This window comes from Dama dama, chromosome 12 (genome assembly GCF_033118175.1).
Source record: "Dama dama isolate Ldn47 chromosome 12, ASM3311817v1, whole genome shotgun sequence".
Lineage (NCBI taxonomy): Eukaryota > Metazoa > Chordata > Mammalia > Artiodactyla > Cervidae > Dama > Dama dama.
In genome coordinates this window covers 55,730,546-55,744,042 of record NC_083692.1, presented here as the reverse complement: position 1 = coordinate 55,744,042, position 13,497 = coordinate 55,730,546, and the positions used below count along the sequence as shown (strand labels likewise).

The following is a 13,497-nucleotide window of genomic DNA, read 5'->3' as shown; positions in this document are numbered from 1 at the left end:
GTATCATTTGAAAACAGATTTATTGATGATATTATGTAACTGTTCATTATACTGCTTAAAGTGATTCCATTGTTAATATGACATGGGACAATATCAAAAACAATGGTTCTTCAGTATTTTTTGGAGGTGGTACTGTTATATAATGATAGCTATGGACCCTCTCAGCTGAAAAATAAACACATGTGAGTTTACACACAATTTCAGGAATTAATGGACTCCAAGCTAAGAAAACAATGAAAATTTTATTTGTGAAAGTATCTACCTTTTCTGTAATTCTTTGCCTTGTTTTGGAAAGGATTTATGATGCCTTACTAAGATGCATACAATAAAGCAAAATGATTAAATTAAAACAAATATTAATAAGAAAAATGACCCAAAGAGAAAATAAGAGTAGGTTAAGCTGGAACCAGAACTTAGGTTAATAGAACAAATGTATGCCACCAGACTTTGTATACTTGTTAAAGCTTTCTATTCCAGTTCTTTATTAATGGTTATAGCATGTTGAAACGTCTGGAAATTCTTGCTGGATATTAGGAAATAGGTAGTCATCTTTTCGCTTAAAATTGAAAGCACTTATTGAAGACTACAAGGTAATTTCTCTGAATGAATCAAAGTCTTAATCTGGAATAGGTTATAAATGGCCATTACCCATATAATAAGCTAGATTTATTGTACAAGCTTTCTGAACAGCTTACATTAGGGATTGGCAAACCACACCTGGCCCAGCTTCTGTTAAAGTTAAATAGCCACAAGCATTCATTCAGGTACATCAGTGACTGCTTTCGCACAATGATGTCAGGGTTGAAAAGTTGTAACAGACCATGTGGCCTCCAAGTCCTAAAATATTTACTATTTGGCTCTTTATAGAAATTTTGCTAGTCCCTGGCTTATGTCATATAATAATGAATATTCATATTTGAAGGCGCAGGAAAATCTCATTGCTTTTGCGTTTAACATCACATCTTCCCATTTTTCTCATAATAGATTCATTTTTCTGTTTGTAATGAGTTCTCTAGTTTGTGTAATTTATTCTCTATTTTGATACATCTTATTTTGTCTACATTATTTTCTATACCTTCCTCTTGTCTATCCCTCACTTGCTTCTTCCTGTGTCATTCTGATCTTTATTAAAGCTTCCCAACTTTTTGGTCGCCTAGTGATACTCCATTGTATAATCTGGAACCCTGTGAACCACTTCCTTTTGACGTGGCACGATTTCGAGGCCTGACAGCTTCTGTGTTGCTGGACCTCACATATCTGACTGGCATTCATGAAGACATGGGCAAACAGAGCACCAAGCGACATGAAAAGAAACACCGACATGAATCTGAGGAGAAAGGGGATGTTGAACAGAAAATTGAGAGTGAATCTGCTTTAGATACACGAACAGGCTTAACATCTGATGATGTTAAGGCTACCACAAGCTCCAAATCAGAAAACGAAATAGCTTCATTTTCTTTAGATTCAGCAGTGCCAGGTGCGGAATCCCAACATCAGATAACAGAAGGAAAAAGAAAAAATCACGAACATGTGTCCAAAAACCATGACATAGCCCAGTCGGAAATCAGAGCGGTCCAGCTGTCCTATCTCTACCTCGGTGCTATGAAGTCACTCAGCGCTCTTCTTGGCTGCAGTAAATATGCTGAGCTGTTGCTGATACCAAAAGTTCTGGCTGAAAATGGCCACAACTCAGACTGTGCGAGCTCTCCAGTTGTTCATGAAGACGTGGAGATGCGCGCAGCACTGCAGTTTCTGATGCGCCACATGGTGAAGCGCGCAGTCATGCGGTCACCCATAAAGAGAGCACTGGGATTAGCAGATCTGGAACGAGCTCAAGCCATGATCTATAAATTAGTGGTCCATGGGCTTTTGGAAGACCAATTTGGGGGCAAAATTAAGCAAGGTAAGTTATCTGGTTTTTAAAAAATTTTTGCTTTGTGCTGTTGACGTTACTCATAATTGTCAGAAGTGATATATTCTGTAAGTGATTTATAAATTTTTTTGCCTAAAAAAGTTTTCACAGTGTTTTTTCCTTTGCAAGGCAGACAGTTCCTTTCTGTTTCTTAATGTTAATAACTGTCTGTCTACAGGCATACCTCGTTTTATTGCACTTTGCAGATACTGCATTTTTACACATTGAAGATTTGTGACAACTCTGGGTTATGCAAGTCTTTCAGTGCCATTTTCCAACAGCATTTGCTTGCTTTGTGTCTCTGTCACATTTTGGTAATTTTCACAGCATTTCAGACTTTTTCGTCATTATTGTATTTCTTACGGTGATCTGTGATCAGTGATCTTTGATGTTGCTACTGTGACTTGCTGAAGGCTTAGATGATGGTTAGCATTTTTTAACAATGAAGTATTCTTTTAGTTAAGATATGTACATTGGTTTTTGTTTTTTAGACATAATGCTGTTGCACACTCAATAGACTATAGTGTAAACATAATTTTTTCTGCACTGGGAAATCAAAAAGTCGCTTTATTGCAATATTTGCTTTATTGCAGTGATCTGGAACCAAACCCGCAGTATCTGCGAGGTGTGCCTATACCTGTAATTTTTTTATTTTTAACTTATGGAAGTAATGGAACTTAATAATTACTACATTTTGTAAAACTGAAATTTAGCTCATGCCACAAAAGGTGCTCATGTATTTATTGATCTGATTCAGTATATATATATATATTTATTATTCTGATAACTTAAAGAGATATTTTAAAGGACTTTCTAAAAGTTCTACTTTCATAGGCTATATATTGTGTGTAAAAATCCTTGTTTATCTTTTATCCTCACCTGTGGTGGTAATAAGAGTTCTGAGAATAAAAATGAAATTCATTCAGTAAATATTTATTGAGTACCTACAGTGTGCTAGGTACCCTTCTAGATTTTGGGGAGTCAACAGTGAACAAAACAAAGTCACCTACCTTCATGGTGCTTCCTTGTTTTTTACTTCCTTCCCTCCCACTTCCTCTTCTTTTTCATTTTCCCTTATTCCCCTTCTTCCTTCTTTAGCTTAGATAGTAAATAGGCAGAGAGAGGTGTATGGTGCGTATAAACAGGAGTTGTTAAGATCATGATTATGAAAAGTAGCTGGTCACTTCACAAATCGAATAGAATTAGCTAGCTATTTGTAACAACTGCTATCTTGATTATGTTTATTTGTAAGTTCCCTTACCAGATGAGAAAAAATTGCAAATACTTTGTAAGCCCTTAGACATTTTAATGTAAGAAAACAAAAACAAAACAAAAAAACCCCTTAAGAGTAGTTTATTTTGTGAGGCACTGTCCTTTTTTAGAACTTGGGAGTTTCTGTCGATGTTTTTATTCTTCTATTTACATATCTTCTTCTTTGTTGTTTGAAGACTACATCACAATCAAAGTGCTAAGGAAACACAGTTTTAATGATTCTTAGAGAACCTCTGGTTAAATCTTGCAGATATAAGTGAAAGAGTACCTTCTCTCAAGTAAGAAATGAATAATTACAAGAGCTTGTTACATTATTGTCTGTAGAGGCTATAGTCAGTTCAGTTCAGTTGCTTAGTCGTGTCTGACTCTTTGTGACCCCATGGACTGCAGCATTCCAGGCCTCCCTGTCCATCACCAACTCCTGGAGCTTGCTCAAACTCATGTCCATTGAGTCGGTGATGCCATCCAACCATCTCATCCTCTGTTGTCCCCTTCTCCTCCTGCCTTCAATCTTTCCCAGCATCAGGATCTTTTCCAGCGAGTCAGCTCTTTGCATCAGGTGGCCAAAGTATTGGAGCTTCAGCTTCAGCATCAGTGCTTGCTTGCAACGACTATTCAGGACTGATTTCCTTTAGGATGAACTGGTTTGATCTCCTTGCAGTCCAAGGGACTCTCAAGAGTCTTCTCCAACACCACATTTCAAAAGCATCGGTTCTTTGGTGCTCAGCTTTCTTTATAGTCCAACTCTCATCCATCCATGACTACTGGCCATAGCTTTGACTAGACGGACCTTTTTCAGCAAAGTAATGTCAGCAAAGAGGCTATGATAATGAGACAATAATGAATGTATGTTCAGTCGTATCTGATTCTTTGTGGCACCATGGACTGTTGCCCGTCAGGCTCCTCTGTCCATGAAATTTTCCAGGCATGAATACTGGAGTGTGTTGCCACTTCCTACTCCAGGGGCTCTTCCTGACCCAGGGATCGAACCTGGGTCTCTTGCATCTCCTGCATTGACAGGCAGATTCTTTACCACTGAGCTACCTGGAAATCCCCACAATAGTGAATATAAGGATGTATATATAGAAGAACATTTTTTCCTGTAAATCCTTCACAGAAATTGATACTTAGGAAATAAATCAGAAACTTTCCAAATTAAAAGTTTCCCATTTCCTTATCACTTAAAAAAAAAAAAAAAAATCCTTACTACTGTCTTAACCATAACCTTGGTTTATAGAGATTGATCAACAAGCTGAAGAAAGTGACCAAGCCCAACAGGCACAGACCCCAGTTACCACCAGCCCATCAGCCTCAAGTACAACTTCCTTTATGAGCAGCTCACTGGAGGACACCACAACTGCCACGACTCCAGTCACTGACACAGAAACGGTGCCTGCATCTGAGTCCCCAGGAGTGATGCCCCTTAGTCTTCTCAGGTAGGGAAGTTGACCTTTAATGTCTGCTATATTGATGCCTGTGATTCTAGACACATGACTGTTTTCTTATGAAGAATGTGCCCAACTATGGCAAGGCATTCTAGAGCTAGAGGGAACCTAAGATCATATAGTCAAATTCATTTTACTGAGGTTGAAAATGCCCCCTCAGAAGTTTAATAACTTGCCCGAAGCCTCACCGCCAGTTAGTGGTGGTCCCAGATCTAATCAACAGTGCCACTGAGAATCAGGTACTGTAGTACTCTATCTCCTTGTAATGGTTTATTTGTTTGTTTGCTTGCTTGTTTGGCTAGGCTTTTGAATACTTTTTTTTTCCTTTAAAAGTATATACTGTGTTTTGAATATTAGAGCCTCAAGAAATAGCATAACTCCAGGAAAATAATTTTCTTTTCTCAGATATTTTCTTTTTAAGCATAATTCTTTAAGTGTACTTTTATTCTTTCTGAAAAGATCAAACAAATCTGCTCTTCACATGAAAGAGCATGTCTGATGATGCTTCTTCAGCCAAACCTATTTTGTGGACTTGTAAATTCCAAAGAATGTTTGTTTCTTTTTTTGCTTCAGTTTGCCAGAGGTTTAGACAAAATGAAAACCTTTTTTTTTTTCTTTTCCAAATGAAAACCTTTAAGGGAACATCCTTGGAGAGAGACTGTTTTGTGACCTCTTTTAACTAGGGCTTAAGTGAAATTAAGGGAAGCAGAATGATTATTTTCCCTTTTCTTATTTCTTTCCCCCCTTCCCTTAATTGACAGCTCATTATTTCCAGTGTGTAGACTGACCTCTTAAGAGAGTAGGAGAGTGGTTGTTTTTGTAATGATGGTAAAATTTTGTTGTACTCAAGAGCCATCTGGGAGGCTTTCTAAAGCTCTGGGGCTGTATCTCCCAGCAAGTCACATTCAGTAGGTCCAGTGTGGTGCCTAGTTTGCGTTTGAATTAAGTCTCTGTGATTCTGATGCAGTGAGCTTCAGCCCACAGAATAAAAATTATTGTTCTAGTTTTTTTTAAGGCAGAAGTAGTGTTAATCCTAGTAGCTATACCAGTGGCCAGTCCCCACACATTGCCTATCTCTTAGTCTCTCTTAAGTAACACAGCTCCAGGAGTTACTTCTGTTTGAGAAAGGAGGAAAAGAAGAGTGATAGGATATTTTAACATGTGTTTTAATCCTTCTGGCAATTAAGAATTCAAGGCATCAACAGAGGATCAGTAGCACTGTAACTCTTTGTTGCCCTGAAACTCCATAGGCGTGGGATTCAGTGGTAAAATAATGCTCCCTTGCCCCTAGAGGCATTCACCAGCCCTGTGACTCTTTCTTTCCTTTTAGTCTGCATTTACCTCATATTGGCTGGGACTGTGTTAGTAGAGTTGCAGTTGTCTCCCCTGGCTTACCATCATTTAACATGAGAAAAATCAGGGAACAGCTGCCCTCATCATATCATAGTTACTTGACTGGGTTGACAGTGCTTTTTTGATGCTTGAAAAGTTGTCATTAGTTCTGTTGGGCAAATCTAAAGAGCAGTCAGTCAGTGAGGATCTTCCTGGACTTTATTCTTTAGCTGGTGTCTGCCTTCTCAGCCTGAAAGGGGTTACTTCTCCTGTACTTTTACCCGTCCACACTGTTGACATTCATATACTGTTTTTCATTTGTGTTGTGTGACTAGGCACTTATCTTTTGTTTCCATAACTTACCTATAGACTATTACTTTGAATCCATGTGAATACTTTCATGGCTAGCTAGTAAATGTATACATCGGAAGTAACTATAAGTTATCTATCTTTAAAAGTCTTCTTTATTGTCTAACTACAATATGCCTACCAAAATACTCCTGTCATCTTAGTACTGTAATTGAAGGAAAGCTCCACGAAGGCAGAGATTTTTTAAAAATCTATTTTCCTGATTTCTATATTCTCCCTACTTGTCATGTCACTTTCATTTTGCTTGAACAAATGAAAAGGTATTACTAGTTTTATGGTAAAAGCATCCTATGAGATAATGATTTTTAAAACTGCAGAGTCTATCTTCCCTCTCCCCAGTTAAACTGTAGCCAACTTGTGTAGTTTTTCCAGGTTGCATATTTCTATAAGGAGATTGTTATGTATATATTATTTTCTAATTGGATTTCTATGCTAACCTTTATTGTTTCCCTAAAGGCAAATGTTCTCTAGTTACCCAACTACCACTGTGCTTCCCACACGTCGAGCACAGACTCCTCCAATATCATCCCTACCAACCTCTCCTTCTGATGAAGTAGGAAGAAGGCAAAGCCTAACTTCTCCTGATTCCCAGTCAGCAAGGCCAGCCAACCGCACAGGTGCGTGTGCTGTCATGCACTTTGACACCCAGACCTTGGCATTCCATATGTGTGGGACTTGATTATGTGGGCATTGTGTTTTGTCTTCACTAAAACAGTGATTTTTTTTTTTAACTTTTTGTTTTGTATTGGCATATAGCTGATTAACAATGTTGTGGTAGTTTCAGGTGAACAATGAAGGGACTCAGCCATACATATACATGTTTCCATTCTCCCCCAAACCCCTCTCTGATTCATCAAAGCTGCCACATAGCATTGAGCAGAGTTCCATATACTATACAATAGATTCTTGTTGGTTATCCTTTATTTTTTTATTGAAGGATAATTGCTTTACAGAATTTTGTTGTTTTCTGCAAACCTCAACATGAAGCAGCCATAGGTATACATATATCCCCTCCTTTTTGAACCTCCCTCTCCCATCGCCCTCCCCATCCTACCGCTCTAGGTTGTTACAGAGCCCCAGTTTGAGTTCCCTGAGTCATGCAGCAAATTCCCACTGGCTGTCTATTTTACATGTGGTGATGTAAGTTTACATGGTACTCTTTCCATACTTCTCACCCTCTCCTCCCCTCTCCCCAAGTCCATAAGTCTATTCTCTATGTCTGTTTCTCCACTGCTGCCCTGTAAATAAATTCTTCAGTACCATTTTTCTAGATTCTGAATATATGCGTCAGAATATGATATTTATCTTTCTCTTTCTGACTGGGGTCCTACTCTGTAGTTCGGCATGTCAGGCACTTAAAGGGGCATGCTGGGTGGGTCCTACTCTAGTTCTGTGCATCAGTCACTTAAAGGGGCCTGCTGGGTGGGATCCTACTCTAGTTCCGTGCATCAGGCACTTAAAGGGGCCTGCTGGGTGGGGTCCTCCTCTAGTTCCGGGCATCAGTCACTTAAAGGGGCCTGCTGGGTGGGGTCCTCCTCTAGTTCCGGGCATCAGTCACTTAAAGGGGCATTCTGGGTGGGGTCCTCCTCTAGTTCCGTGCATCAGGCACTTAAAGGGGCATGCTGGGTGGGCTCCTACTCTGTCGTTCAGTGTGTCAGGTGTTTAATGGGCCAACTTTTCTGTTGCTCAGCTGCCCTTGCTGGCGTGAGGGGGGAATGAGGCTATGGTGATGGCTCCATCCCCTACACGTGACTCAGCAGTATTGCCTTGCTTCCGTAGCTGCCCACCTTTGCTCCACAGGCAATTCCCACCAGTCTCCTCCCTCACCTCCCCTCAATCCGTCTCTCCACAGTCAGTAGCAACCCTCACCCTGGCATTCCTCCACAGTCCCTAAACTCCAGCTCCCAGCTTCCACGCCTTCCAGGGGACCTGCGTCCCTGTCCTGGTTATGTATGGCTGAGGCAAGGACTGTCTGATTCTCATTCCATTTAGGCTGCCACAGATGAGCTGTTTCACTCTCAGCCTTAGATGTTTCTCTCTGACTCAGACAATTGCTCTGATGTGGGTATGGGACCCCTGCTTCAGTTTCCCAACCCACTGAGGGCAGGTCCAGTCCTACTAACTCTCCTGTTTTCCCCCCTAGTTCCTTCAACCTACTGAGTTTTGTGTGGTTCTATATATTCTTTTCAGCTGATCAGGTACTCCCATCTCTTTTCAGCTGGTGTTCTGTGTGCTCTTCTATGTCTGAAGGTATATTCCTGATGTATCTGTGTAGAGAGATACACTCCACGTCCACCTACTCCTCTACCATCTTGTTCTCCAAGTTAGTTATCCATTTTAAATATAGCAGTGTGTACGTGACATCCCAAACTCTTTAACTTGTCCCTTCCTCTTGGCAACTGTAAGTTCATTTTCTAAGTCTTTGAGTTTCTTTCTGGTAAAACAGTGCTTTTAATTAAAGGGAATCTTCCTCATCAAACTGAGTTGTCTTCTCTGATTTGAAGCTGTAGATTGAATTATGCCTTTTTTATAGAGAAATTGTAAGTGTTAGTTGCTCAGTCATGTTGACTCTTTGCAGCCCTGTGGACTGTAGCCCACCAGGCTCTTCTGTCTGTGGAATTCTCCAGGCAAGAATCCTTGAGTGATAAGCCATTCCCTTCTCCGGGGTATCTTTCTGACCCAGGGATTGAACCCAGGTCTCCTGCATTGCAGGCAGATTCTTTACCGTAAGAGCCACCAGGGAAGCACCCAAAGGTCTTGGGAAATTCAGTGTGTTTTTCCCTTCATAGTGTAGATTTCTAGAAGTTTTTGTGTATTTTTTTTTTTAATTTTCCATGTCTGTTTAACATACTCTGTCTTTCCTCTACCTTATGGAATACATGGAATAACAGTTTTCATTATTAGAACAGTTATGTTCTGTGAACACAGAATTAGCAAAAACGGAACCACTATTTCTGGTGAAAATACAGGGCTAGTTATTTGCGAGCTTCTGATCACACTCTTGTCAACGGATCAAAATACAGCCTTATTTTATGTATGTTTCAATTTAAAGACACCATATTTAATATAATGTATTGTTGATTCATTAGCATTGAACTCATGGCCAGGAGCACTATTAACTCATGCCTGTGTGAAGCTTAACATATTTTCTCCATAAGGCACATTGTAGCCTTCTTGCACTTAGGAACACTAGACAGCATTTCAATACTATACTTGGAGGCTATTTTAAACAATGAAATTGCCAACAAAAAGCACAAAACATGCAAAAAAAAAAAAGTTACACTAAATGACATGAAAAGGATACTTGTTATAGTCTGAAAAACTGAAACAAGAATACACAGCATCACCTTGTGTGACCTTAGCTGGAAGTCAATGCATCAGGAGACTGAATCTTTTGGTCATCCTGTGCATGTGAATGACTGTGAAAGTGCCATGAGTATTGATTTTGGAGTTATAAATCAATTTTAATGAGTAAATTATTGGCAGATATGGAATCCACAAATGAGAGTCAACTGTATTTATGGTATCTGTTTTAATATCTGTTGTACTTAATTTATCAATTCTCTCATTTATAGGTCTGTTTCTAGTAACTAATTTATCTCTTCATTTTGAATGTGCTTTCTTGATTCTTTGCATGTTTGGTAACTTTTTATTGGATACCAGACATTGTGAGTTTTACCTAGTTGAATGCTAGATATTTTGTACTTCTGTAATTGTACTTTAACTTTGTTCTAGAATACAGTTAAGTAACTTGAAAACAATTGGATTCTTTCAAGACTTCCTTTTAAGCTTTGTTAGGTGGGACCAGGACAACTTTCAGTTTGTTTAGTATTCTACCCAGTGCTTTATGCCTCATTATTACAAAGTTTTTTTTTAATTTTGGCTTGTTGTAACACAAATGCTTCTCAACCTTATGTGAGCTCTAAGGATTGTTCTGCCTGCTGCTTCTGGGTGATTCTTTCCCTGACTTTGGATAGTTGTTGTATTAGCATTAGCTGGAAGGCTTGAGGTGACGAGGACCCTCTGCACATTTCTGGAGTTCTCTGTGTAGCTCAGATGAAAAGAGTATCCTACCCTGTTCATTCTAGCCACCTTTGAATCTGTACTTTGTCACCACCATTCAGAGAGACTCCTAAGTTTAGCTTGAATTTGCCTTCCCTGATCTGCAGGTTTGGAAATTTTTTCCAGGCTGTAAGCTAAGGCAGTTTTACACCTTGCCTCATTTGATTCCCTTCTTTCAGGAATTACTGTCCCACACTGCCTATTCATCTGCAGACTGTTTGATAATTTTTGTCTTTTTTTTTAGTTTCTTAAGGTGAGGGTAAATCTAGCCTTTGTTATCTTTCATGGCAAGAGGGTGAACTTCAACAGATACATCAGGGCTATCACCACGGTAGCAGTAATGACTTTTTTTCTAAGCAAAAATAAGAATTATAGTCTTCCCTCCTTCCCTTCTTCCTTACTAATCCAATTCAAAAGCCGTTAAGTGAGGCCAGTCTAGGCAGGCATTCATGCCAGCAGGGTAAGGGAGGTGTGTAGCATGGTAGACCACAGTGGGTTGTCAGAGCCAGATTTGGGTGAAAAAAACTTCTGTGTGTGGAGTGGCCTGGCATAGAGCTTTTGAGTCCAGCTGGGGTGAGGAAGTGTCCTCACTGTCTGGCACTAGGTGTCAGAGCCATGTAGGTTGAAGAGGGCCTCCACTGGCAACTGTCCACTGAGAGAGCCTTGGAGCAGTGATGCTTCAATAGCAGTACACACACCTAGTGCCAAAATCCTATCTTCTAAATACTATTCTCTATAAGAAGGAACCTTGATCTTCTGAGAGAAGTGGCATTTCAGGTCTGAGTATGAGATGAGTGTAGAATGGCTTGTGCCACAAAGTGGTGAAATACTCAGAGAATGATGGGCACAGGCCTGAAGGACATAGAAATTAGAATGGAAGGGCATCCACTGGCCAAATCTGGGAGATTTGGGACATAAAAAACAATAATTATACTAACAGATAATAAGTTGTGAATGCAATAAGAATCCATAACCATATGAAAAAGGAGGAGCTTTGCTTTAGAGTGGAATACCAACTGATGAATCTGAAAGCACTGGTGGACTTTAAAATACCATCATTTGTCAGCTATCATAATGATAATACTTAATTCAGCCAGTAGACAAACGAAAGGGGAAGTGTTAGTCACTCAGTCTCGTCCAACTCTTTGCAACCCCAGGGACTGAGCCCACCAGGCTCCTCTGTCCATGGGATTCTCCAGGCAAGAATACTGGAGTGGGTAGTCATTCCCTTCTCCCGGGGACCTTCCTGACCCAGGGATCGAACCTGGGTCTCTACCATTGCAGGTGGATTCTTTACTGTCTGAGCCACCAGGGAAACCCCAATATAATAAATGCTGAGTGAAACTTTGATGAAGAATAAGATATTTACATATTCTCAGAGTTTCTTCCCCACAAATACTTATTAATTACAAAGGAAAAGAAAGAGTTAACTTTACGGTGGAGAAACCTGGCAGGTACCAGGTTAACTCAAGTAATCAAAGTTAACATCATCAGTAATGAGACAAAATAAAATCATGGACCATCTAATAGAATGCAGTAAGAAGGCAACATCAGTTCTGTGATACCCCTGCCAAAAAGCACAACCTGAATCTAGTCATGAGGAAATAGCAGATACCAGATTGAGGGACTTTCTACCCTGTAACTGGCCTGGAATCTTCTAAATATCAAAGTGATTAAAGGAGGCTGAAGAGACATGAAAAATTAAATGTAAAGATTATCCTGGATAGGATCCTTTGCTGTAAAAAACATAATCAGGACTTTCCTTGAAACTGGAATCTGGATTAGATGATAATTGTGAATTTCCTGACTATGATAGTTGCATTGTGGTTATGCAGGAGAATGTTGTTATTTGTAGGAGTGATGTATTAGTATATTCAGGGAAGATGGAACATTGTGTCTTTTACTTATTCTCTAGTTGTTCAGGGGTAAAAGAATTTTTTGTACTATTCTTTAAAATTTCTGTAAAATTAAAAATTTTTTGTAAATAGGAAACTTTTAAAAAAGAAAATATTAACCATTGTTTTCAGCAGGTTTATTTCATAATAGCTGGTTTATCTTTAAGAAAAACCTTAAGAAGCTCTATCAAATTTAATCACATTCAATTAGTGAATTCTTTAACATTTCATTAAATTTGGACAGTATTAAGAAAATTGGGAATTATGGTCACTAAAGGAACACTTTTTACTCATGGTATATAGTGATATTTAGGACTTTACCTCTCTTTTGTTTCAGCCTTGTCAGACCCAAGCAGTAGACTTTCAACTTCTCCTCCTCCTCCAGCGATTGCAGTACCTTTGTTAGAAATGGGGTTCTCTCTCCGGCAGATTGCGAAAGCCATGGAAGCCACAGGTACTGTAATTTTAAGTATCAGTATATGCAGATATGAGAAACATCATCTTTATTAAGGGCAATATGTTTTTTAAGAGGCCATAAAGCTTGATAAAATTTTTGATACAAGATTTAATTATAGTTGCATCATAGCAGGCACTCTTAAACTGATAGCAGAAATAATTATTTTGCCCAAAGTCAACATTAGACCTTTTTTCCACCCGTTCAGGTGCTCGAGGCGAGGCTGATGCCCAGAACATCACCGTCCTTGCCATGTGGATGATAGAGCACCCTGGGCACGAAGATGAGGAAGAGCCCCAGTCAGGCAGCACAGCTGACTCAAGGCACGGAGCAGCAGTTGCAGGCAGTAGTGGGAAGTCAAATGATCCCTGTTACTTGCAGTCACCAGGAGACATACCGTCAGCTGATGCTGCTGAAATGGAGGAAGGCTTTAGTGAAAGGTGAAATTCCAATTTCCATATTCCTGTTCTATGTGTTATAAATGGTGCCTCAAGAGCCCCACTTATGTTCCTTCATAGGTGCTTCCAATGTATAAAGTTGATAACTAGAGATATATGAAAAGATGGACATTTCAGTTACAAGTTTATGTTTATGTGAAGGGTAAAAATGACATGACAAATCTTGACTTGAGTGATATTTTTATGAAAATAAGGAAATAATTTTAATATAAAGTTGCTGAAAAGAACAAACTAAAAACTGTTTATTCTGAAATAAAATAAACATGTTGATAAAATATTATATGTTAAATAACTAGAA

General features: G+C 39.2%; 1 protein-coding gene across 1 annotated transcript in view; it reads left to right on the top strand.

Annotated features, from left to right (window-relative positions):
• Positions 1-13,497, top strand: part of HERC1 (HECT and RLD domain containing E3 ubiquitin protein ligase family member 1) — a 205,299-nt gene that overhangs the window by 141,384 nt on the left and 50,418 nt on the right. Inside the window, exons 38-42 of the mRNA XM_061157327.1 lie at positions 1,134-1,903; positions 4,422-4,620; positions 6,787-6,947; positions 12,625-12,741; positions 12,950-13,181. Coding sequence (XP_061013310.1) covers positions 1,134-1,903; positions 4,422-4,620; positions 6,787-6,947; positions 12,625-12,741; positions 12,950-13,181 — 1,479 coding nt within the window. The remainder of the gene's footprint in view (positions 1-1,133; positions 1,904-4,421; positions 4,621-6,786; positions 6,948-12,624; positions 12,742-12,949; positions 13,182-13,497) is intronic.